Source organism: Macaca fascicularis, chromosome 4 (assembly GCF_037993035.2).
Source record: "Macaca fascicularis isolate 582-1 chromosome 4, T2T-MFA8v1.1".
NCBI lineage: Eukaryota > Metazoa > Chordata > Mammalia > Primates > Cercopithecidae > Macaca > Macaca fascicularis.
Genome location: NC_088378.1, coordinates 54,410,639 through 54,438,203, shown reverse-complemented (window position 1 = coordinate 54,438,203; position 27,565 = coordinate 54,410,639). Strand labels below are relative to the sequence as shown.

At 38.7% G+C, this 27,565-nt stretch overlaps 1 protein-coding gene and 1 long non-coding RNA gene across 3 annotated transcripts; one reads left to right on the top strand and one right to left on the bottom strand.

Moving 5' to 3' along the window:
• The first annotated feature begins 565 nt into the window (after positions 1–565).
• On the top strand, positions 566–18,532 carry LOC141410067 (uncharacterized). Its single transcript, XR_012433516.1, has 2 exons — positions 566–692; positions 17,555–18,532. It is a non-coding gene; the product is annotated as an uncharacterized lncRNA (long non-coding RNA).
• On the bottom strand, positions 9,092–27,565 carry RAB32 (RAB32, member RAS oncogene family). 2 transcript variants are annotated; one of them, XM_074037207.1, is made up of 3 exons: positions 24,459–27,565; positions 15,014–15,286; positions 9,092–10,392 (listed from the first exon to the last, which is right to left on the bottom strand). In XM_074037207.1, the coding sequence occupies exons 1-3, from the start codon at positions 25,449–25,451 to the stop codon at positions 10,243–10,245; spliced, it is 1,416 nt and encodes a 471-aa protein (XP_073893308.1). In that variant the 5' UTR covers positions 25,452–27,565; the 3' UTR covers positions 9,092–10,242. The 2 variants fall into 2 exon arrangements, with proteins under 2 accessions (XP_073893308.1, XP_005552132.1); XM_005552075.4 differs by having other exon boundaries at positions 15,014–15,291; positions 24,459–24,747.

Genomic DNA, 27,565 nt, shown 5'->3' with positions numbered 1-27,565 from the left:
GGGAGTTGGAGACTGGAGCTGTTCATATTCGGCCATCTTCTAACAACATATTCGCAAGTATCTTTTTTAAATAATTGTTTCATTAACAAAATTCAATCTTGAGAGGTTGTAGGTTTCCAGGAATTTATCAATTTCCTCTAGGTTTTCTAGTTTGTGTGTAGATATACTTACAGTAGTCTCTAATGATCTTTTCTATTTCTGTAGTATCAGTTGTAATGTCACCTTTATCATTTCTAATTGTGCTTATTTAAATCTTCTTTTTGTTCAGTCTAGCTAGTGATCTATCGATTTTGTTTATTATTTCAAAAAACTGAATTTTTGTTTTGATCCTGTGTATTGGTTTTTGTGCTTTTGTTGGTATGCTGAACAGACCAATATTGAAGGTATATAATAATTGCTATAGTTTGAATGTTTGTCATCTCCAAAATTCATGTTGAAACTTAATCCCCAAAGTGTTAGTATTGAGAGATGGGCCTTTAAGAGGTGATTCATGGATTAATGTATTAATGAGCTATCACAGGAGTGGGACTGGTGGTTTATAAGAAGAGGAAGAGAGGCCTGGACTAGCATGCTCAGCTCCCTTGCTATGTGATGTCCTTCACTACCACAGGACTCTGCAGAGAGTCCTCGCTAACAAGAAGACCCGAACCAGATGCAGCCCCTTGACCCCGGACTTCCCAGACTCCAGAATTGTAAGAAATATTTTTTTTCTTGTAAATTACCCAGTTTGGGGTATTTTGTTATAAGCCAGAAGAAAATGGACTAAGATACTAATTCTGTTTTAGAAATACTGAGTTCCTACATTAAAAGTGACACTTAAAACAAAGGTTAGAGAAGAATTAACCAGCCATGACATATTGGATATTTCACTTACAACATGGGGGCTGGGAAGGGAATGAAACATTGCATCTAAGTACCTAACGGGATCTGACTAAAATTTTTTCTCTAACATAAGCAACCTGAGTGGGTGACACTTATAGACAACTTCATTTGACAGATGATGTTTCTTTTTACCTTCAAGTTCATGATTAACCTTGATTTTAAAAGAACAAGAGGGCTTTAAACATGTACTTACAAATATGTCATTTAGTAAAGGTTAAAAGACAGACTCTCATTATATGCAGTTCCAAAAATATCACTATTAAAGGTAGTCATTTGGAAGCTTGTCCAACTCATTAATGAGAAAAGAAGGTATTAACTTCTCTTATTTCTCTATTGATTTCATTTATTGCATGGTGCATTAAAGGAGAAAATAAACATTTAGTTGTCTTCTCTGAATTACAAGTACAGCATTTGGGTGCTGATATTTCAGTGGTAGTTCATGTCCATTAATGTCCACAGCTTTGAAGAGAAGTTATCACATCAGACTCTGTCTGCACTCACAAGTCAGGACAGCAATAAATAACAATGAATTAAAGGAGCTAGGTATAGTAATGGATTCCATGTACTCAGAATTCAGCTTAGCTCATTCCATCTAGAGCTATCTTAAAATATACATGAAGTAAATTCATCTTTAGGGACTTTCATTAAGCTGTGAAATACCTGAAAAGTCTGCTACAGAGTGAAGTATTTATTTCATGCTCCCTTTGTAGTAAAAATATAGAGTGGAAAAAAATGAATGTTTTAATATATAAATGCATGAAAATTATTTGAATATATTAAACTTAGCATTGATTCAGCAATCAGCCTTAATCTTTTTTTGGGGGAGGGGGCAGGGACAGAGTCTTGCTCTGTCGCCCAGGCCAGAGTGCAGTGGCACCATCTCTGTTCACTGTAACATCCACCTCCTAGGTTCTGGGTTCAAGCGATTCTCCTGCTTCAGCCTCCTGAGTAGCTGGGACTACAGGTGCATGCCACCATGCCTGGCTAATTTTTGTATTTTTAGTAGAGGCGGGGTTTCATCATGTTGGCCAAGATGGTCTCAATCTCCTGACCTCATGATCCACCCGCCTCGGCCTCCCAAAGTGCTGGGATTACAGGTGTAAGCCACCATGCCTGGCCCAATCAACCTTAATCTTATACTGAAATCCTTTGTTAAATGTTTGAACATAAGCTGATTTTGGGGTAGCAGTGACCATTACTTGAGTAATGGTCAGGTATAATGACATTATATTACTAAGTATATAATGTCATATACTTAGCATTGTATGTACCTGAGGAGTGACTGACATATGTATCCTGTCATCAAATTTCTATTTTAACCATAACTGCTTTCTGTATAAGGTCAATTACTGCACATATTCTACATTGTTAGCAATGTATATTGAATTTATCATTAAATCATCATCCTGGTAAACAGGATTGGATAGAAATATTCTCAGGTGGTACCATACAAACAGTCTAGAGTATATATTATTCAATTTTTAAAGGTGTTATGCTATGAAAAACTAGATTCTACTCCAAGCTATTAAAATTATTCTGAGTCACCAGCACAAGAGTACTGTAGTACTGTATAGCACAAAATTTCTATAAGAGAAAAGTTTTTGGAGGTTATCTAAAAGCTTATAATCAATAAAATAAAGAAATCCGCAGATATTGTTCTTTAACCCCAGAAGACAAATGAAACAGTGTGTTGAATTAAAATTGAAGCAACAGTCCACTAACATTATTAAAAGACTTTATCTAAAACACTTGCTTTATTCCTTCAAAGTTTTGTAGGCTCCCATGTCACAATTTAACAGCATGACTAATGATATACCAAAGACTCAAAATCAAAGTTTTTATAAAGGGAGGGAAATGGCAGCTATAAATTTACTGTGGTTCAAAAAATTCAGCAAAATAATTATACCATTAAAATATAGCATTATACGTTACCTTGGAGTGAATAGACTCATAATTTATTCAAATTATAATATATAAACTAATCCTCTAGGGCATATTTAGCAGTGGAAAGATTGAAAGATAATGGATTTGATTTGGAAAATGCTGATGGGCTTGTGGAAAAATACTAGGTGGTGTTCAAGTGACTTTTCAGAGGCAGCAGATTGAATAACTAATACACAAAAAGTATCAGCAATACTTTATATGTAACTCTAAACTCTATCATCCATACTTATACTTCCTTCTCCTCCTTCCACATATACACATTACTTGATGAATTAGAAATAAGAAGCATCATGCTGTTATATGCTCATTTTTCAAAACAGAAATCTATGTAGAAGAAATAGGTAGTTGATATGATTTTATATATATATTAAGCCTGTTCTTTAAATTGCACAGTTATCTATTCTTAAACAATGACTACAGTGAGCAACAAGAAATTCAACCATGCAAATGTAGATGGACATTTTTACTGAGCTGATAATTCCAGGTATTTATCTTAAAGAAGTTAACTGATATTAAATAAACTGGTATATGCAAAATCGAAAAAGCACAAAATCATTAATGTCATTAAATGTAATAAAATGTAAGATAATTCAAACCAGTTATTTTGATAAAGCATCATGTTCCAAATGGGGATTCTCCTTTTCAGTATAGTGTAGCAAACAGAGTGACCAGTGTAAAATGAATTGTCAACTATAATACATTGCCATAATATGTAAACTTTATCTAAAAAGCTAAAGTTGGCCTTGACCAATATTCCCAATTCCAGTCCTCTACAATTGCCATCAGGAATTTGGTATGTATCTTGCCAAATGGCTTATAAAGCCTTTAAATTCTTATACATGTTTTTATATAAATGTTATTATACTGCTGCATAGTATCTCCTAGTATGGATATGTAATTGCTCACTTTATTTCTCCCCTATACATGAGCATTTAGTTCTAAGTTTTAGTTTTGCATGAGGTATATACGAGCAATGCTGCAGTGAACAGATTTCTCTATCCTCTATTCTCTATTCTTGTACACACAGACATTTATGTAGGGTTGACAGTAAGGGCAAATACATATAAAAAATAAGAGGCTTAAGTCTCTCTGGTGACAATAAGAAAAGAGATTCTCTCAGCTGCCCATCCCAACCCTCACTCACCCTTTTCTGAGAATATCTACATAAGAACCTTTCAAGTTATTTGTCTCTTTGAAATGCATGCACATCTTTTAAAAAACTAAATTACCCTCTCTCTAGCTTTCTCTGGAATCTGGGAGTATCATCTCTTTGAAATGTAGGAAGACAGTGACCCTATCTCCCAGTTTCTGTAGGAGGTTAGGAGCCTAACTTTGCTGGGCACCTGGCACCAAGTTGCAAATCTACTACCTGGCATAAAGATATAAGAAGTTGAGTTTTCCTTTAGATAAAGCCAATTGGCTAACACAGATCATCATCTCAATTACCAAGTGAATTTAAAATGAACTCTATAGAAAAAGACTGTTATTTGATTAAGCACTAGATTAGCTTGACAACATATATGTAATGTATTGAATCTGTGTGTCATTAAAAGAGTAAGATTTCCATCTTTGCAGTGTCTTAACAGTATTTCCTGTAGTGCATATCACATTCTAGTTTAGTACTTATTCAATAATAAAACCACTTCCTTTCTATTCTGTCTTTGTAAAGAAGTTTTATGTATTGGAAAGGGATTTTATTTTTAATTCTATTTCCCCATAGTAACAGTTCCTCTTCTTGGCAAGACATGCACTAAGAGTGAAAACCGAATAGCAATTTTGCAGGGAATCTTGGTAGTAATTATTAAAATAAGTTTAGTCTAATGGTAGATTATGAATACCTATTTTTCTATATATGTTCACGAATATCAGAGATATAATCAATCTTATACATTCTTTGTGAATCTAATAACATCTTACTTTTTTGAGTTCTTAAAACGTTTCCTAAGACTTGCCTCTTCTATAAAGTACTTGTTCTACATGTTTTATCTCAGTTTTCTTAACACCCCTTCTTAGCCCTCACAAAGTTAAGTAGGTTACAAATATTTTGTCTGTTGCTTGTTATAATTTTGTTTATATCATCTTGCTATACCAAATATTTTGTTGTAATCAAACATATCTATCTTTTCCGCCTTGCTTCCAGCATGTGATAATTTAGGATTTTCTTAGCCCAATATCAATTTTTTCCCATCTATGCTAATTTTTTTGTAGCTTTATTTCTTGTTTTTACATTTATGCTATTTTCCATATTGTATCATTTTGGGAAGCAGTGAGATAGAAATGTGATTTTTTTATTCCAAATGGCTAGCCAGCTTTAGCAACAATATTTGTAGATTGGTCCAGCCTATCAGAACCCTTTAGCTTCTGTTTTCTTCAGTGGATTGAAGCAAATTTATACTGTCTGTCCATGGTTAAAGATATGCAGGCTTTTTTTTTTTTTTTTTAAGATCAAGTCTTGCACTGTCACCCAGGCTGGAGTGCAGTGGCGTGATCTTGGCTCACTACAAGCTCCAGATATTCAGGCTTTTTAATAACAATGATTTACAAATGGGATTAAAAGTGCTATAATTTAATAGTGTTCATGTTTTGAATAATACGATAGATTTCAAACTGAATAATACTGTAACTACTGGTATTTTCTCTAGGAGGTTTTCCAAAATGAACATCAGATTTTTTGTAAAAGCAGATTTCTGAGTCTCATCCCTACAAAACTAAGTAAGTCTGAAGTAAGGCTCACAATTTTTCAGTAAGCAAATTGGATGCTTTTATGTACATATTTCAGGAAACCAAACAACATTTTGAAAAGTCACAGCTTATGATAACAATCACTTTTAGAAACCTTATTGAGTTACATACATATGCATATATATGTACTTTATAAATATACACACATGTACATATGTATTTTATGTATGTATATATAGTATGTATGCATACATAAAAATGCATATACATGTATACATACATATGCATCACATATGTGTATATACATATTACACAGGTATATGTACACATTACACATATGTATATGTACATATTTATACATACAAATTTATACATATATACACACATTTATATATACACATATTTTTATATATGTATTGTATATACATATATGTACATATTTATATGTACATATGTGTAAGTGAGAGGTGACAGTGTGCTGGCAGCCCTTGCTCTCTGCACCTCTTCTCAGCGCCTCCTCAGCTTCCGGCCTCCGTCTCTACTCTGGCGGTGCTTGAAGAACCCTTCAGCCCGCCACTGCAAGCGTGGGAGCCCCCCTCTGGGCTGGCTGAGGCCAGAGCCTCCTCCCTCTGCTTGCCTGAGGTGTGGAGGGAGAGGCGCGGTCAGGAAACGGGGCTACCTGGGCAGGAACCAGGGCTGCGCGCCAGGCTCCCGGGCCAGAGTGAGTTCCAGCAGGGGCGGGCGCGGGCGGCATGGCCCGCACACTGAGCAGCCAGTCGGCACCGCAGGCCCAGGGCAGTGAGGGGCTTAGCACCGGGGCCAGCAGCTGCGGAGGTTGCCCTGGGTCCCCCAGCAGTGCCCGGCCGGCGCTGCACTCAAATTCTCGCCAGGTTTAGCTCCTTCCCCGTGGGGCAGGGCTTGGGACCTGCAGCCCGCCATGTCTCCGAGCTCTTCACCTGCAGTTGGCTCCCGCGCGGCCTGAGCCTCCGCGACCGCCGCTGCCCTCTGCTCCATGACGCCCAGTCCCATCTACAGCCCAAGGGCTGAAGAGTGCAGACGAGGCTAGAGACTGGCGGGCAGCTCCGCCTGCAGCCCTGGTACAGCATCCACTGGGTGAAGTCAGCTGGGCTCCTGAACTGGATGGGAACTTGGAGAACTTTTATACCTAGCTGGAGGATCGTATGTGCACCAATCAGCACTCTGTATCTAGCTAACCTAGTGGAGACTTGGAGGACTAGCGCTTTGTGACTCTGCCTAGCTAAAGGATTGTAAATGCCCCAATCAGCACTCTGTGTCTAGCTCAGGGTTTGTGAATACACCAATTGGTACTCTGTATCTAGCTAACTTAGTGGAGACTTGGAGGACTAGCACTCTGTGACTCTGCATCTAGCTCAAGGATTGTAAATGCACCAATAAGCACTCTGTGTCTAGCTCAAGGTTTGTAAATACACCAATCAGTATTCTGTATCTAGCTCAAGGTTTGTAAACATACCAATTAGTACTCAGTATCTAGCTCAAGGTTGTAAATGTACCAATTGGTACTCTGTATCTAGCTCTGTATCTAGCTAACTCTGAATCTAGCTAACTAGCACTCTGTGACTCTGTGTCTAGCTCAAGGATTCTAAACGTACCAATCCACACTCTGTCAAAACAGACCAATCAGCTCTCTGTAAAATGGACCAATCAGCAGGATGTGGGTGGGGCCAGATAAGGGAATAAAAGCAGGCTGCCGAAACCAGCCAGCAGCAACCCTGTGGGGTGTCCTTGCACGCTGTGGAAGCCTAGTTTTTTTGCTCTTTACAGTATCTTGTTGCTACTCATTTTTCGGGTTCACCCTGCGGTTATGAGCTGTAACACTCACTGGGAAGGTCTGCAGCTTCTCTCCTGAAGTCAGCGAGACCACGAACCCAAGGTTTGCAGCTTCACTCCTGAAGCCAGCGAGACCACGAACCCCCCGGGAGGAAGGAACAATGCCAGACCCACTGCCTTTAAGAGCTGTAACACTCACCACGAGGGTCTGCGGCTTCATTCTTTAAGTCAGTGAGACCAAGAACCCACCAATTCCGGACACATAAGTATACATATACGCATATAAAATATAATGTAACTCAATTTGTACATACATATATAAATTACATATATATGATTAGAATATTGGTACATTTTTGATACCTCAGACTCATACAAAAAAAATCCCTTTTATTAACGAAGTATTCTGTACTTCTTGCCAGTGTCTCATCCAGTGTGTGTGTTTTTATGTGTATCTGTGTGTGTATGTAATTGATTTTTCAAAGTCAGAGTATTCTCTTCTTTCTTTTGGCTATTTATGCAGCTCACCCTAAATTCAAATTTTATGTTTAAGTTATAAAAACAAATAGTGGCAAGACTTTAAACGTAATGTGAAATAGTTACTCAGTTTTATTTCTAAACTGTAGGAAATGGTAAATACAATAAACTATCTCACGAAAAAGAATCCTAAGTGTTTACAAAAAACAATTTACTTACGGTATTACCAATGTTAAAATTACTCTGAGAAGTTATTAACAATTGTAAAGATGGGCAATGAGAGTGTAATACTCCTGATTTTGAATGTACTGTTAGGGGGAATTTAAGCACAATGGATTTCTTGTAAAAATGAAAAATTAATATATAAAAAAGAAAATTCCAAGCAGACTGCAATCTTTTTCAGAAACTACTTAGCATAAGGTTTATATTTCTAACATTTGAGGTTAAGCACCATTTCATACTTCATACCATTGGACTTTGAAATATAAAAAAGGTTGAAAAATTGTACCTAGAGTAGAAAAAAACTTAGGAGTATGAAACATATTTTCGAAAGATAGATTTAATTCAACATTAAAAAAAAAACAGGTGTTAATAGTCATTAAAAGATATATATTACTTAAATCAGGGTCTTTTACTTTTTCACTTCAGAAAATCTGGTGCTATGTAGATATGTAGAATACATATCCAAAGAGGTCTAAAGCGTTTTCTTTCTTTCTTAAATATGTAATATATAAACATATATGTGATTTCTAGGCAAAAGTTAGGTTTAATGAAAAAAGAGCTACATTTTATGGTTCATGACAACTATTATTTATTTCCAGAACATAGCTGTCAAAGCAAATGCACTTCTTGCCGTGTTTTTTGGAGTTTTGTTTTTGTTTTTGATTTTTGTAGAGACAAGGTCTCTCTATGTTGCTAGGGCTGGTCTTGAACTCCTGGACTCAAGAGATTCTCCCTCCTTGACCTCACAAAGTGTTGAGATTAGATCTTGCCAAGCCTAGGCCTTTGTTTTGTTTCGTGCGCAATAAATTAATGAATCTTTCCCATCCAAGTTCACTTAATGTATAAAACAAATTTGGTCAAGGTCTCATTTTGCATTAGCTTTGGATTGTGCCAAAAAACTCAACATTTTCTTTGAAAGAAGTAAGTTTGGATCTTTCTTAAATCAGTAAGTTGGACATGATATAAGTCAGTCCCTTAAAAATAGAAGGCAAAAGTGAACAAAGTTTTCTAAGGCAGAAAAGTACATCCCATATTATCTTTCTATTATAGAACTATAGTAATTCAAAAGTAAGACTTCAGTCAAAATATTTATTATTTTCCTTAATTGGCTTAAATGGTAATGCAAATATTGTGAGTCTGCCTTAAGTTTCTTAGATATTATACTTTAAATGTCCCAACCCTTATACAAAACCATACACGACCTAGTGTCTTTCACAATTCATACTATAGAAGCTCAGATTTAATTGTATATGCTTTGAAATACATTCTCTCCTTGACCATTGCTATCACAAACTTGAGAAAGAATTGCAACCATCATATCACATAGGCCTTCAGTTATGAACATAAACAGGAAAAAGAGAAGAGAGAAAGGACTAGGGAGAGAAAAGAAGAAATGCTCATTTATAGAGTTTCCAAGGGGTAGTAACCATATCCAGAGGGAAACATCCATAATACAGATGTGCTGTGAGTACTTTTTCAGTCATTAAGGTCATTTTAATGTATTTAAGAAGAGTGACCACATGCCACACCAGCTATGAATGGGTAAATTATATGTAAGGAAAATAATTTTACACAAAGTTTCAAAAGGTTTGTCTTGTTTTAAGAGGTTCTCACTCTGTTGCTCAGGCTGGAGTGCCGTGGTACAATCATAGCTCACTGTGACCTCAAACTCCTGGGCTCAAGTGATCTTCCTGCCTCACCTTCTTAAAGTGCTGGGATTATAGGCATGAGCCACCATACCTGGCCTTTCCAAAGTTTTGAATAGAAAATTGCTAAAAAGAAACCTCAAGCCTTTGTGGCTAATAGAATCTAAAACCCTCCCTAAAAAGTGAGGATACAATAAGATGGCAAAAATATAGACTCAAAATGACCATAAGACTGGAGGTAACATTTTATTACCACCCCAGCACTTACATTAAAAGCTACAACTTGGAAGGCTTACCAAATCCTAAGGAACTGTCATATAAAAAGATGTTTAAAAGGATGTAAACATTATCTTCCATATGATGGCAACAATGACAAAAGCCTAATTGTCATCTGTTAAGTTACAGAGCCACTGGCAAGGATACTTCTCCCAAAGTTCCATTTTCAAGTAAGTGCCGGCACCCAGTGGTGCTGCCTTTTGAAGTGCCACTGTGGGAAGACTCACAGCTAACATGACATCCATAACCCATTCTCAGGAACTTCTTCAGAGCTGAGGCACACATGAGAGAAGCAGAAGCCCTATCAGCAACACTGGGATTTGCTCTCTGCTCTCAAGGTCTCTTGATCTAGCTTAATTTTGCCCACATCGTTTTCTTCATTAGGAAAGCTTTGGTGGTTTGCAAGAATCTTCTCCACTAGGAACCGGGCAGCTTCCTCTATGTTTATGTTATCCTGTAATGCAGAAAGGAAGAACAGGGTTAAATTTTAGAATTAATTCCTAGAATAAGGCATTAACAGTATGAATGGGACCAGAAAAATTTGTTAGAGGTGGCATTGCAAGTGCACAGCTACTTTCCTCTAATACTAAAGTGTGTGCCCACTTAGAGCTGAATGTTAAAGAATAATGTGGTGATGGAAAGAATTCCCTTATTTTTATGAAGGACACTTTTTTTGATGTTCCTATCTTAAATCTTTGCCACTGAGGTTCAATGAGCTATCTCGATAGTTGAAAATGAATCTTTGCTCTGGGCTGCAATTCATATAATGAAGCCATTCCAAATAAAAAAAATTCCGGCCCTTGAATATCTAATTCAAGCAGTCAGGATACACTGTGAAAAAAAAATTGAAAGGGCTCAAACCACATTAAAATATGATAAATGTATCATGTCACTTCTCCATCTCTAAGTACAAATTATTCCTTTTAGTTGTCATGTATAAATTAGCCTGAAACAATGTTGTCAGTGCAACGTCCATTAAGGACACCCTAAGGAATTATTAGCTGTCACAGCATTTGTGTGACTGAATTATAAGTTATCATTAAACACACGGTAGGTAACACATTGAAAAAACTGTGCTTATTTTAAAAAATATTTAACTGTTCATTTTTAAATAATTTCAGATTTACTAAAATATTGCAAAAATAGTGAACATTCCTACCATTCACACATATTTCTCAAATATTAACATCTTAGATAACCAGAATACAACTATCAAAATCAGGAAATTATACAATAGTGTAGTATCAGTGTTAGTCTAACAAGCTTACTCAAATTGTGTCAATTATTTCAATGCCCTATTTCAGATGTAGGATCACAGGCTGTACTTCACTGTTGTCGCCCCGGGGTCTCTTTTACTCTGGAACAGTTCCTCAGTCTCCTTGCTTTTCATGACCTTGACACTCTCAGAGAGCACTGGCTGGTGAATATACCTCCATCTGCGATGTTTGATGTTTCCTTATCATTAAATTCAACTTACATATTTTTGGCAGAAATAAAACACAAGTGATGTACCCTGCACAGTTTATCAGGAAGCACACTGCTTAAAGTTGTTTTTGCCAGGTTTCTCCACAGAAAAGTTATTATTTTTCCCTTTGTACTTAGTGCAAATATGTCAATATCCTGTTTCTTACCACACTTTCCCCCACTAATGTTAGCATCAATTAATTCCTCCCTACAACAGTCATCACTGTGGTGTTTAATGGTGACTTTTTATTTCTGCCATTCCTTCTACATTTATTAGCTGGAATTCTACTGTTAGAAAGAGGTTCCCTTCTCCCTCATTTATTTATTCATTTGTTCATTTCTATCATGGATTATTAGTTTACTCTGTAAGTTGAACCCATTACAGAAATTATTTACGTTGTTGCTCAAATTATCTTACATGTTTGGAGCTTGTATGGCAGTATCCTGTATCTTTGTGACATGTCCCCATCATTTTGTGAGCACTTCCTTAGTTTCTCGCACAACAAAATATCACAGGCACATCTTTACTTTCCTTGTCCCGTCCACCCTGAAATCAGGCATTACTCCAGGGATTCCCATTCTTTTTACTGGAGAATGATATTTAAAAACCGAATTTTGAGCACTCGGTAAGTTAATTGGTTCCGTGGTGTCATTGCTTTTAAGCCCTCTCAGCAGGTATGGCTAGTATGGTACACGCATCTATATCAACTTCATCTGTTTACACATATGTGTGTGTACATACATACACCTACACACATTCTCACATATATATGCAGATACTCTTACACACACACACACACACACACACACATATGAAACCTGAAGCTCATATTAATGTCTAATCCAATCCAATGCTACAAGGTTCACTGCAGCCTTTTTCCTTATTTGTAAAGCCTTTATCAGACAACAAGGAACCTAAAAGAGCTAGGCTACGTACAGGCATCTTTCACAGCACTGAAACCAGCTTTTTAGTTATTTTTTGCCTCCACCCCCAAGATAAGTGTTAACTTTAATTCAAGCATTGATCTTTTGAACGTCCAAGTGACATTCAGTCTCAGCTATCCCCGTTATAGCAAATAATTATAAAATTCTCTAACTGTATGTGGAAGCAACTGGTTAAAATTCCAATGTCAGTGTAGTCACATGTTAATGTAATTCCCATATGTTAACAGTATTAAAGTTTTATATTAGAAATCCATTATTTGCCATAAAGGTGAAATGATGAAATGTATTTGCAAAAGTTATCTTTTGCCTGTATTCCTAGTGAAATTCAGATGACTGCAGTTCAAGCAAAAGTCAGATCTGAAGTCAGCTGCTGGCCAGCTCAGAAGTATACCTACTAGTGACATTTAGGCAGTACTTTAAGCCTTAAATCTAAGATTTTTAACCTAATTTTTTTATTACTGTTATTCTCTTGGAACACCCCTGGTTTACTGCTAAAGAAATTCTACAGAAGCCACTTCTACTATGTTTGTAGGGAAACACAGAACAAATTTGAAACTTTTAAACAGTGCTTCACCTTTCACCTCTGCGTGTAATCGTATCCATAAATAAAATGAAACCGATGACTTACACAGTCACAAGCTACTAGTCACGTGACGTCTTACCTCTGGGGGCAAATCTGGATTTATTACCTGAAAGATTAAATAAAGCCTAAAGGAGAATTTTGTCTATAATTTATAAAACTCCTCTACCAAAATGTACACTCGCATAAGCAGTTACATTTACTGCCTTTTTTTTTTTTTGGTCTTTTTACAGCAAAGCTGGGAAGCAGAGCAAATCACCCAAAAGGCATACAGAGCAGACAGAGGGCATGAGTGTCCAGAAGAACATGTCTGTAATCCTAGCACTTTGGGGGGCTGAGGTGGGCAGATTGCTCCAGCTCAGCGCTCGAGTCCAGCCTGGGCAACATGGGAAAACTCTGTCTCTACCAAAAATACGAAAAGTAGCTGGGCATGGTGGCACATGCCTGTGGTCCTAGCTTCTTGGGAGGCCGAGGTACCTTCTCTGTAAGAAGGCTTTCTTTCTGTGATTTTCTTCTTCATGTCAGGTTAAGTGCTCACATAGCACCCCTGGGTTTCATCTTTCTTCTACCACTGTTTTATTTAAAGAAGGAAATTTTAAGATGCTATATTTATTCAGTTAGCCTCTAGCTTAGGAGTGTACATTTCTGCCTCTAGTAAACAGTCTTTTTTTTTTCCCAGTCACTCCATCATTACTCAATGTTTTTGGAGCAGTCTCTCTTTTGCGTAGTCTCTCATTGCTTTGCTTTTATCCCGCAGATCATGATGGGCATCAAGTAGTTTTTTTACTCTAAGGGTAAGTTTCTAGTAGAGCTAAACCTAATCTGATGATAAATACCCAGAATGAGGTGGGTGATTTGGAGGAACAGTGATACATACATACGTGCAAACGTATATAAAAACACACATAAACACACACACGAAATCCACAGAACATAAACTAAAAGCTAGAACTATGTTAAGATTTCAACAAATTTATGGTATAATGTTTGTCTGTCATTACAGAATTTTTCAAACATTTCATCATTCTTACATAAATCGGACTGTCACTAACCCCCTTATATGAAACTTCCAATGCATACAACTCCCCTCCAAACATTTCATATATGTATTGTTTTCACCTTTTTTCTATATCCAGACTGTTAAGAATTTTTTTTTTTTTTTTTTTTTTTTGAGATGGGGTCTCACTTTGTCACCCAGGCTGGAATGCAGTGGTGTGATCTTGGCTCACTGCAACCTCTGCCTCCCAGACTCAAGTGATCATCCCGCCTCAGCCTCTCGAGAAGCTAGGACCACAGGCATGCACCACCATGCTCAGCTACTTTTTGTATTTTTTGGTAGAGACGGGGTTTTGCCATGTTGCCCAGGCTAGTCTCGAACTCCCAGTTCAAGTGATCTGCCCAATCCGCCCGCCTCGGCCTCCCAGAGTGCTAGGAAACAGGCATGACCCACCATGCCCGGTCACTAGACTGTTAAAATTTTTGAAAGCCAACTTACTGTTTTACTTTTTCCTTCAGAAAATATTTTATTCAGCTTTCCATAATTGACAAAAGAAAAAATTCTCACTTTACTATTTATGAAGCATACCACAAATGTTGATACTTTCCAGCTGTTTCAAATCTTTCATACACAGTTAACCTAAAACTCTTCAAACATCATCTGAATAAATCTCCTCTCTGATCTTTTCACATGGTCCTGCATGTGACACACATCTTCACCAGAGGCATCTTCCTATTCATTTAGCGTTTTGCAAAAATCAAAAATTCTTGTGCTTGACAATACCCCCATCCACTCCAGTTACATGAGAAGTACCTCAGTTAAAAACTCAGACTCACAGAAAATGTCATTTGCTTTTTGCTCTAAATAACTCTTTTTGTTTTTATGGAAAATCTGCCCTTCTATTAGCCATTAGCCAATTTGGAAAGCAGTACTGTTGTGGACTGAAAGAAGCTATAACACATCCATGCTACACTTCTCATTTTCCAGACTTTCAAACACCACTCACACAAATACATCTAAATACTTAAGCGTTACAGCCTAGATTTATGAGCTAGAAAGCAAAAGATGCATAAGCAAAGCAGATCTCACCTTTGCAGAAGTTTCAAACCATCCGGCGAAGCCATGTTCTTTGCAGAACTGGTCCATCTGGGAAGGAGTCTGGCTACTGTCCTTGTTCTGGTCACATTTGTTAGCCAAGAGGACAGCAGGGATAGGGCTGCCATTTGGAAGATGAACTTTACTATCCAGATCACTTTTCCATTTTAAGACTGCCTCAAATGTAGAACTTCTTGATATATCAAAGACTACAAAAGCACCAACAGCTTCCTTGTAGTATACTCGGGTCATGTTGCCAAATCGCTCCTGCCCTAGACATAAATATAGGAAAAAAATAAAAACTTGTCATTCAGACAGAGTTTACATTTAAGTATAACTCCTTTTACCCCAACAGCAATACTATGAACAAATATCTTCCATTCCAGAGCAGCATAACCTGGTGTGATTAAGGCTATCCATACAGACGATGACCTATACAGCAGATGTGTCTGATAATTTGGTTTAAGTACCTAATGAATTAGTTTTATGTTCTGTATGATATATTCTCCATAAAACCAATATGATAATATTTAAAGCTACAAAGTCTGTCATTTATTCCAACTCCTCTCCCCTTAGTTTAAGAGAAGAGAGGCACTAAAGGAAAACACAAAGCTGGAAGTAGAGGAAGAAGAGACAAGAATAGAAGAAATGAAGCCTGTAGGAAGGAGATAAGTGCAGTGGGTAACATGCTAGTCCAATAGATTAAGGCTCGACATGAGATAAAGTAGCTCATGTTCTCAACTCATCTCTCCTTCATATCTCTAGCCCATACCCACTTCTGATGCAATATGCAAGATTTCACCCCGTAAGTAGCAGACACATGAAAATCTATTTCAGAACAAAAAGCACAACTGGTTGTGTTGTTACAAGAAGAATCAATTCCAGGGTTCTTCAAATATCATTGTACTTAAAAAATAATTTAACTTATGTCAAACACTTTGGGAAAAATCTGCTTTGTACATTATATGGGACTTTGCAAAGCATTCTTACTATCTGCTGTTGTACTAATCTTTGGCATAGGAAAATCCTTCTTTTCATCTGACAGATGTAACAACAGGCAAAGGGATGCTTGGCCAGGATTACAGTATCACTGACTAAAGAAGACAGGACTAGAATTCAGGTCTTCTGACTCCCCCACACCTATAGAAGTGGGATGCTAGCCTTTCTGAACTATCTTGCAGTTGCCTTGACTTAGTTACTGACTACAGTGTGAAGGAAAAATGATTGGCAATCAATGCACATCGGAGATGTATCACTCTGTTCTATGATAAAGACACTTTCCTCTTGAAACACATGAGCAACCGGCTTTATCTACATTTTATTGATACATTTTATCTGCACAGATGCAAAGATACCCCAAAATATAAAATTCTTCCTTCTCCAAACTCGACAATGCAATATAATTTTATATATTGTTTTAGGGAATAATGGAAGAATAAAACAATGGCCAAATGTGAATGGATAAAGTTAAGGTTTGTTTTGTGATGACTCCTCATATTGTTTAACTGAAGCTGTATTGTAATAGTCCAAAGGTCTAAATTTTACTGTAACAAATGGTCACATAAAAAAACCCTAATATTATGTTCATATATTATTGTAATGTAAATCTGACCAACTATATAGTTCATTGGCTCATAATGCTGACATTTATAAAAACTTCGATGATATGCCAACTGTTCAAAATCACTATTCTGCAGAAAGACTACATATGCATTGAAATGATTCAGATTCCAATTTCAAATGCAGTGCACACATTACCAACCACTTCCATTTTCATATATTTCAATTATTGAATATGAAAGGACTAAGCAACAAGATAAGATAGTCTTAAATTAGGAAATTGAAAAAGTAAGATTTCAAGATAATTACATGGTAATAAAGTATTCCTTTGGGCTATATCTTTAATTTAGAAAAGAGAGTGGGGTGTCAAACTAGTAAAAGAGCAGTCAGAAACCTAGAAGTTAACAAAGAGCTGTTAAACTTTAGTGACTATTTTTTGGGGGGGGGAGGGAAATGATCTTTAAATTTCAAGTATTTCCTTTTACTAGTGAGCCTTATTTAAATATTTACTCATATAACCTTTCTGGTAAAGCATAAGAAAATCAGAAATGTTTATGACAAGTAATTTAGAAGAAGATCCTGTGGCTTAAAAATATTAATTTTCTTTAGTTCCCAAGATTAGGATTCAAAATTTGGTGGCAGTCCTGACATCAGAGTGTACTTTTTAAACAACCACACTATATGGCAAATCAAAAGTGTCAATTACTTGGTTAAGTAAGTGAAAACAAAAGGCAATGGCTGGGAGAAAAAATGCAAACTGTTTATCTGACAAAGGGCTTATACCCAGAATATATAAACTCTCAAGACTCCCAAAGAAGAAGATAAAAAAATTAATAATGTAAGCAAAAGATTGGAACAGTTTGCCAGAAAATGTATGTGATGAAAAAAAAAATAAGCATAGGAAAAGATGTTCAACATCATTAGTCACTGGGGAAATGCAAATTTAAATCACAACTTGACACTTCACTCCCACAGGAATGGCTAAAATTAAGAAGTCTGAATACACCAAGTGTTGACCAGGATGTGGACAACTTGAACTCTCAAAGTCACTTTCATTATGTTCACAGATGCCAAATCAAATGTCAATCAACAGATTAATGGATAAACTATCATCTAGTTATACAACGAAATACAGCTCAACAATAGAAAGGAAAGGAACAAAACCATGGATACAAGCAAAAACATGAATGTATCTCAAAATCATTATGCTTTGTAAAAGAAGCCAGGTCAGAGCGCAAGTGGGTAATGTTACATGAGTTCATTCATATCAAATTGTAAAAAGTGCAAACTATGACAATACAGTAAGAGAAAGCAGATAAATGGTTGCCTTGGGAAAGGCAGGGTATATATTCCAAAGGGGCAAGAGAAGAACACTTTTGTGATGATGAAAATATTTGAAATATTGACTACAGTGATGCAAAAACTTTTCAAATTGTACTGCTTATTGTATGTCAATTATACCTCCATAAAAGTATACAAAATAATACCTCCCTTCGAGGGTAACTGAGAGGGTTAAACTTAGTTCCTGCCTAAGTCTTCCAGGGCAGTTTGATGAACTACAGCCAATGACCTAATCCAGCTAAAAAAGGTTTTACTGGAATTCAGTTACCCTTATTTGTTTACATGTTGTCTATGTCTGTTTTTGTCTTACGATGGCAGAGTTGAATAGTGGCCACATACATGAAATGGCCTACAAAACCTAAAATATTTGTCAGGCCCTTTATAGAAAACGTAGCTGATTTCTGTTTTAGAAGGCTAAGAATATTTTATATCTTGAAGTGGAGGTGGTCTATGCATGTTAAGTTATACTTCAAGTTCAAAACAGTGTAAAATGCCAGGTAAGCCCTGCATAAATGTCAGCTATTATTGAGTGCTCCACAAGTTTACCGCATGATGAAAGCCTGAGTATTCTTTTTAAAAATGGTGCCAATTAAACATGTGAAAGCTTTAAACTATTAGCTCGTTATGTGCTCTACCTTGTAATTGTAAAAATGGTTTGCAGAGAAAAACAAACTTGATAAATCAAGTCTAACTATGCCAGGGATTCAAAATGCTAAGCGTCCAACATTCAAGCAACCTCAGGCAAGAAACTTTTTTGGCTTAACTATGCCAACTGGTCTCAGGGATCTGTAGGGATCACTAAGTCCTCCTGGCTCTAACATTGATATTTTAGGTTCCCGTATTATAATTTGAATGTTATACCGATTTTCTATATATTCTATAATCACTGAATCCAGACAGCAATGGAAATAAAATGTAAATAACCCAGCATCAAAAGGCCAATACCATGTATGTAGGGAAACAGTTTGTTTTCTAAAATAATAGCAAAATATACTTTCTATTTTAATGAATTTGTAATCTCTTTTTAATAAATTCTTAATTAATCCATTAATGCTTCAGAAATGGTAAAGCAAGTTAAAAAACAAAAATTTCCAAAACACATGAGGTTTAATTAGGGAGTGGGAAAAGATAAGATGAATTTAAAATAATAATTGTAACATAAAATTAAGGGTTGCTCTCCAAAAACCTAAGTAGGTGTAACCTATATTTATATTTAACTATGTTGCTTCAAAGATTTACAACACATAGATATGCTAAGTTCCTCCAGTTGTAAAACTAACTTAAATCATGTACAAAGTATCTTTTTTGCTCATCTACCACCTTTTGAAACCCAGATTAAATAAATCTGTAAAGTAAAAGAGTAACAAAACTGAATGAAGAAAAAAATAGGAAAACCACTGCAGATGATGCTTAAGAAAAATATCGGGATAAAAGTGAGTGAAAATCATGGGGAAGAGGAGAATACATGGGCATCTGTTAGTTAGAAAGACTTTGTTGGAGCCTTAAACTAAACCCTTGCCATCCATTTATTTTCACATTGGTCTGTCTTTCTCAAGGTCCGTGAAAGAACAGTGAAAAGACTAGATGTTTATAGCCTACTCAACTATTAAAAAGCACAAAAAACTTTTGAAAATATAATTGAATAGAATTCTAAAACAACTTTACCTTGCTCTTTTGTCTCACCCTCCAGAAGTCTCCCCAAATTTGTATCTATGCACTTCTTTCACCATCCAAGAGAAGAGTTCTACAAACCTAAGACAACTTAAACTTGTGGACGTGGCCCACTACTTAAGTGTTGATTTAGTGTGAAATCCTTATTATTTTAAGGAAATACTTAATCTGAGATCTTCAAATTTTCCTTCTTTGGAAGAGTACTTTAATCTCTCAATCTTTAGTAAGTGCCTAGGAATACGTATTAATGGTGTTTTTTCTACACTTTATGATGTTTTGACAACTTGGGGCATTGCAGGCCTGGGGAGGGACTGATCCTCCCACGGGTAGCTAATTTCTAGAGACAGCAAAGGAGCTATCTTGGAGCATACCTCTGACATGCACACCATATCAGTCAGCCCATCAATCCTAAATCCATACCACCTGCCTCCTTGCACCAGGATCCTGCAGTCTGGGACACTATCCCCTGTCCCAAATCACCCCACAGCCCAATACTGGACAACTAGAGACTACTCCTATCACCCAGAGTACACCAAAATTATTCAAACTAGCCAGTCCTCAACTTGCTTAGCTTGCCTACCCTACCTCACTGGTTCCTTCCTGCAAAAGCCACAGTAAAAGCTCCAGCCCATGCATTTTCCTTGCTCCTTCTTTCTCATGACCAACCCTGCTGCTTTTCCCTGTGGCCTCATGTGGTGTGGCATAATGTGCCCCCACTCTTGGGAACTATGATAAACTATCTTTCCAATGGCAATCCATCTCCTGATCTGATGTCCCCATCATATCTGACTAAAAACAAAATCCTGGGTACATTTATTACAGAATGAGACTCGCTGAAAATTTCATATCAAAAGCTTAAGAAAATTGGAAGGTCAAGATAACATACACATGACTAATTTCATGATAACCAGAACATTTGGAAATTTTGAAAAGTATTTGTGCTGCTGTTTTGACACCAATAAACCAAAATTCTGCTATCCTTTTAAAAGTGTATTGCTTTCATATGTGAGTCATGAAACCTGTGTCCACACAAGTTACTATACCTTTCTGTGTTTAGATTACAGGACCACTAAAACCTATAATTCATTCAACTCAAAAGGTAGAATGGCAAATGGCTGAGAGCAAAGGAAAGTTGTAGAACTTCCTATCAGTGCTCTACTATCTCTACTAATAACCTGAGCATCTTTTAGCTTATGAGGGCTAATTGAGGCCATGAAGGATGGTAACACATTCAAAAGGGAAGGGCAATAGGACTGCCATTATCAGGGGAATTTCCATGTGCAGTAATACAAATATGTTATTATGCTGACCAGCTGCCTGCCTGGACAATTGTGAATGGATAGCCCAGACTGCGGCACTTAAAGGTGTCTCAGGACTCAGGAACAGTGAAAGATTTACAGATGTAAATGGGCCAGTTGGCTTCGCTTATAATTCAGCACAACAATTGAGCTTGAATAAGGCTGAGGATGGCAAGATTGTACAAGAGCCAGATTACCCATATGTAACAAAGATTTTAAAAAGCCTTGTAAATGACTTGGTATGTAATCAGCCACCAATAAACACTGGAAACTTAACTGCAGTATCTGTGTTTAAGATGGAGACTACAAATAATTACACAGACTAATTCCTCAAAGCACGGCTTCTGTATAATTAGAAATATGTGTATATGTGACTGAAAACTACCTTTAAAATCAGGAAAGTGTCAAGAGGTAATATTCCAGATTCTTGCTCATGAAGGATTATAGGAGAGTTATGAAAAAAAAGACAAAGGGAGATTACTAGGTATACTAACTGACAAAGTATAAGATGGAGCAAGGCAATCAGGATCCACGTTCTATTTTGGATGGGAATCAAAACGATGGAAAATAAGTTTAGGCATAGATTATACAGTTTATATCTTCCAAGCATGCATTTTATGCTTGGGTAAATATCATTTATATGAATTCAGTTATGTTTTGAGCAGCAATCCCAAAGCATGTGTGAGTTAAGAGACTGCAATGGTCTTACACAAAAACTGCACTAAACTGCATCTGTATTTTAAAGCCAGATTCCTTCAATGCCGTAAGAACAGATTCATGTATCCGAGGATCACAATGGTTCTTAACTTGAAGAGTTCAACTGAATCTGCTTGGCTACATGTATAGAAAACATTTGATAATTCCAGTCTATCGTACTTGCCAAAGCTTTCAAGGATAGAGATTTGTCATAATTTCTTTACTATCTTGCCCTCTCACTAAAGCACCAAAAAAAAAAAAAAAAAAAAAAAAAAGACCTAACTAGTAAAAACACCACACCTTAACTTAGTTATGGCAAGTAACTGGCTCTACCCACTATTTTGCAATCAAAGAATATTTCTATTATTTGAGAATTAAATATGATCCAACTTTGTTACTACATAAGGCAAGTATGCTTAGCCATGGGGGAAGTTTGTGGAGCAGCCTTAACTTTGCCTTCATGACATCATCATTACTTAATTCAAATGGTATGAGCTGAGATTCACTAGTAGCTCAAATATTCAAACCAAACAGTTAGTAATATAGTTCTCCAAACTTCAGGCTAAGGTTTTTTTATTTTGCTTTTTTTGGTCTCTAAAACAGTTTTTTTGTTTGTTTTTTGGTCTCTCACTAAGCTATTTTTCTCCCTCACTTTCCTTATATTAAAATTCTATCTCTGAAAATCTTACTTATAATGTGAGCCTAATCATTTCTATAAATTTACCTCTAATTTTGTAAATTGCTGGTCTGTACTTGCTGTATGGGATAACAGTACTTGTTGAAACAATATCTAACATCCAGAAATCCCTTTTGGAGATCTTAAACTTTTGTTTTCCTTCCTGGTAAAACTCAAGCTTTGGATTTAGTGAAAAGTGTAAGGATATCCCATCTAGGCAGACGTATCAGAATCTGACAAAAACTGGATATGACCCCTTCCTGTCATTCGAGGTCTGTGATTAATAAAAAAAGAAGAGATGATACCAGAAAGAAAATTTATATCTTACTCCTGCTTTTACTTTCTCAAGTCTCTAACTATAAACTCTTAAAAATCTAGTTACTCATACTAATTTACTAGCAGTAGGACCCAATTATCATCTAATAACAAAATGCCATAATTTACGTAAAGAGTAAGGCAAGGTCAATCACCCTTCTAAGCAAAGTTTTAAACCATCTTTGTGAAAATCCTCAGCTATGCTGCAGATTCCTGGAGAATGACCGTCACATGGTAAGGCAACCTTTAGAATCCATGACTTTGTCAAGAAGCAGAAATACTGCTCATTAGGGTTCTGTGCAACAGCAGGAAGTATTTCGAAAAAGTCTCTGGCTTCAAAGATGACTTTTCAAACGAACTTTTGGCTTTTGGTAACAAACAACAACAAAAAGCTGAGTCCCCGGCTGATTACTCCTTTTCTCTGAGGGACTGAGATGCATACATGTATTCTCCTATCTGAGGGAGAGAAATGTGCTCTTAAATGAATGAGTTATAGGTTACAATTATTTAACACTCTTTGTTAAGTAACAGGCTATAAATGACAAGAGCACTACCTGGCAGACAGACAGTAGACCTGTGATCCGCACCCCCCAACTCTGCTATCAGCCAGGTAGCTATACCCTCTATGGGCTTCTATGGACTGTAGAATGAAGGGTGGCCTCGGGCATCCTCTAACCCTAAACCAGCTCCCATTCTAATGCTCTATTGCAGACTGAGCTTCTTAACACCTGTAATGATTGAACAGAGTAATTTTGGCACTTTTTATTTATTTATTTATTTTTTCCGAGATAGGGTCTCACTCTGTTGACCAGGCTGGGGTACAGTGGCGAGAACACAGCTCACCGAAGCCTTGACCTCTCTTAGGCTCAAGTGATCCTCCTGCCTCAGGCTCCTGAGTAGCTGGGACTACAGGCACGCATGACCACGCCTGGTTAATTTTTTGTATGTATGTATGTTGTAGAGACAGGGTCTCACTAACAGCCCAGGCTGGTCTCGAACTCCTGTGCTCGCGGGATCCTCCAGCCTAGGCCTTCCAAAGTGCTGGGATTACAAGCGTGAGCCACTGGCGCTTGGCTTGGTACCATTTCTATGAACTTTCCAATAGTTAACATCATCTTAAAACGCCCACTCCCAACCACTACACCAGGCAAAGTTCCAGTGTTCATAAATCAGAGCAGAGGGAAATGTACCCCCTCAAACAGAACAAGTGAAAGCACATGGCAGAGAAACAGTGTATTGAGGAGTGATGGGGGCGAGGGCACCAGGGATGGGACTAGGTGCTGGTTTAGGAAGAGAGGAAGAGGTGAGCGTAAAGTTTCAGAAAAGCTTTCCCAAATCTTCACCGAGTGTCTGTCCTGGGCTTCCGAGGAGAGCAAAGTATTTGAGGAATGGAGTTTCCCTCACAAAGGCCAGTCTCAGAGCCAAGGCGGGTGATGGAAAATTATCTGGAAATGAACCTGACTTTTGGTCTTGGTGGTGTCACTAACTAGGAGTGCAGCTTCAGGTAAGTCACCCAATCCCCCTGAACTTGAGTTGAGACTGAGAGGCGCCGGCCCGCTTCAAGTCAGCCTTCCCAACTAGTCCTGGTGTATCTATGATACACTTGCATTATTCAGAGTTCAAACTTCTGGAAAAGGCCCCCTGGCCTCCTCGCCTCCCTCTGGCGTGCAGGACCTGCTCCAGCTCCTACTGCCCATCCCATCCTCCGGGCCCCACCGAGTCCAGCCGACCGCGTCCATCGCATCTCGCCCTTGGATTCGGCCTCTCTCTTCTAAACGTACCCAGGCAGACGAGTTCAGGCAGAGAAGAAAAAGTAAAGAGGCAGAGAGGAGCCGGGCGGCCCGGCTGGGCTCTGGAGTGGGAAACTAGCGGCCGCGCTTACCCGCGATGTCCCACAGCTGCAGGCGCACCAGAGTCCTGCTGTCCCAGTTGAGGACCTTGAGGGCGAAGTCCACCCCGATGGTGGCCCGGTAGTGCTGGGAGAAGAGCTGGTGGACGTAGCGCTTGATGATGCTGGTCTTGCCCACTCCAAGCTCGCCGATAACCAGCACCTTGAAGAGGTGCTCGCGGGTCTCGGGCGCCGGGGCGGCAGCCGCCCCCAGACCGGGGTCCCCGGCTCCCCCGCCCGCCATGAGCGCTGCGGCTGTCCGGCGTGCTGGGGCTCCGAGTCTGGCCTCCCGCCCGGCCTCGCGCTCTCCCGCCCCGCCCCCGGCGGCCGCGGAAACTCCCCCAGGCCGGACCGCCCTCCGCCGCGCCCGCTGACGCCGCCTGACCGGTCACAGGACCCGGAACCCGCCAGTGCTCGCGACCCGGGCGGGGCTGGACCGGGGCAAGGCCTGGCGCCAGCCTGGGGAGGACCCTGCGCTAGGTGGCTCCCGCCACTCCCTGCGCCCCCCAAGCCCGGCCGGGCCCAAGTGGACTTCCTCTCCCGGGCGGCGCCTCCTGGCGGTCGCGGCGCGGAGGGAGGCCCAGCCGCCCGCTGGTGGGCCTCCGGAGAGCCGGCCTGGAGCCTTCGTGGGCGTCGGAGGTTCTCTGGGGCCCTGAAGAGGCGCCGAGGCGGCTGAGCCGGCCCGGGGCCTGGATTGGCCTGGCGTCTGGGCCCAACCTGGAAGCCGCTGGCCTGGAAATCCACATCCTGTCCTACTGTCTCCGCAGGGAGAGCCACACCTGCGGGCCTTGCCCTGGGCCGCCAGCAGTCCCCTTTAGATGGGAAAGGAAGTGGCACCGTGACTTTGAACTTAACAAAGGACGGGTAACACTGGCCTGGTAGTTCTGTTTTTAACTTTTTGAGTGAACCTCTGTAGGGTTTTCCGTAATGGCTGTTCCAGTGCACACTCCCATCACCAGTGTACAGGGTTCCCTTTGCTCCGCGCATCACCGACACTTATCGCTTATCTTTTTCATAAGTCATCCTAGCAGATGTGTGGAGATACCTAGTGGCTCTGGTTTGCATTTCCCTGTTCATTAGTGATTTTGAGCGCCTTTTCTTATACCTGTTGGTCATTTGTACTTCGTCTGAAAAAGTCCATTCAGATCCTTTGCCCATTAGTTAATTGGGTGTTTTATTAATTTATTTATTTTGGCTAAGTTGTGTGAACTTAATGTATTTTGGATATTAACCTCTTATCAGATACATGGCTCACAAATATTTTCTCCCAATCTATAGGCGGGTTTTTTTTTTTTTTTTTTTTTTTTTTTCATTTTGTTGATTATTTCCTATGCGGTGCAGAAGCATTTTAGTTGGATGAAGTCCCATTTATCTAGGTTTGTTTTGGTTGCCTGGGCTTTTGGTGTGATATCACAAAAATCGTTGCTAAAGCCAGTGACCCAGCCATCCCTCTTCTGGGTGTATACCCAAAGGAAATGAAATCAGGATCTCATAGAAATCACTTTCAAGTTCATGCAGCATTATTCACAGTTGTGAAGATTTGGAAACAACCAGTGTCTGTTAACGATTAATGGATAAAGAAATTGTGATATATACATATGCATGCACGTGTGCGTATTCACGGACGCACAGACACACACAATGGAATGTCAGCCTTTAGAAGGCGACCCTGACATTTGCAACAACATGTATAAACCTGGAAGACATTATGCTAAGCGAAATAAGCCAGACACGAAAAGAAAACCACTGTGCCATATCACTTATATGTGGAATCTTACACACACACACACACACACACACACACACAGAGAGAGAGAGAGAGAGAGAGAGAGAGAGAGAGAGAATACATGGAATCAGTGGTGGTTACCAGGGACAAGGAAGAAACAGAATGATTCAGGTCAAAGTGTACAAAGTTGCAGTTATATAGGATGAGTAAGTCCTAAAGATCTAATGTAGCATGACCGTTATAGTTAAAAATATTGTATTGTAAACTAGAAATTTGCTAAGAGAGTAGAATATAAGTGCTGTTACCATTAAAAAAAAAAAAAAAAAAATGCAGCTGGGTGTGGTGCACCCACCTGTAGTCCCAGCTACCCAGGAGGCTGAGTGAGCTTAGTCGCACCACTGTATTCCACATGGGCGACAGAGCAAGATCATCTCAAAAAAAAAAAAAAAAAAGAAAAGAAAAGAAAAAAAGAAAAAAAATTGTGTAACTATGTGAGATGATGGACATGTTAATTTGCTTAACTCTAGTAACTATTTCACTATATCAAAACATCATGTTGTATACCTTAGATACACACACACACACACACAATAGTCTGTTTAAAAGCTAATCATGCTTTAGCATTTAAAATATGGAAGGAGTTTGAGAAAGAAGACACAGGGACTCTGAAGCCATCTTATTTTACTTCCCTAACAATCCTTTTTCAGCCTTCATCTGGTAGTGTTTGGATTAGATGTAAATGTTCTAAGATAAATCCTAGGAAATCGATTGGAAAGTAGTAGCCTTGTGGGTTTTTGTTTTAAAGAAGAAACATGGAGGACAGCCCCTTGCTTTCTCCATTTATAAAGCTGAGGGATGCACCCCATCACCTTAATATTTAGAAACACCTGGAGCTGACATCCTCTGGCCGCTTCCTTAAATAAACTAAAGCAGCTGCTTACCCTACTATCCTCACTCTAATTGACAATTATTGAAAAGTATTTTTCAGAGATGGAGGCATTTTAAAATTTAGAAGTCAAGATGGGAGTAAAACCTTTTTCTAGAAGAGCTATTGAAAAACCACAGATGGGCCGGGCGCGGTGGCTCAAGCCTGTAATCCCAGCACTTTGAGAGGCCGAGACGGGCGGATCACGAGGTCAGGAGATCGAGACCATCCTGGCTAACACGGTGAAACCCCGTCTCTACTAAAAAATACAAAAAAAACTAGCCGGGCGAGGTGGCGGGCGCCTGTAGTCCCAGCTACTCGGGAGGCTGAGGCAGGAGAATGGTCTAAACCCGGGAGGCGGAGCTTGCAGTGAGCTGAGATCCGGCTACTGCACCCCAGCCTGGACGACAGAGCAAGACTCTGTCTCAAAAAAAAAAAAAAAAAAAAAAA

Excerpts from the sequence above, each read along its gene's own strand:
- RAB32 (XM_074037207.1), bottom strand. The coding sequence starts at position 25,451 with ATGCGCGGAGCAAAGGGAACCCTGTACACTGGTGATGGGAGTGTGCAC. Across the intron at positions 15,287-24,458 it reads GCAGCTGTGGGACATCGCGG|GAGCGATTTGGCAACATGAC; the intron begins GTAAGCGCGGCC and ends TGTCTAGGGCAG. Across the intron at positions 10,393-15,013 it reads GGTTTGAAACTTCTGCAAAG|GATAACATAAACATAGAGGA; the intron begins GTGAGATCTGCT and ends TCTGCATTACAG.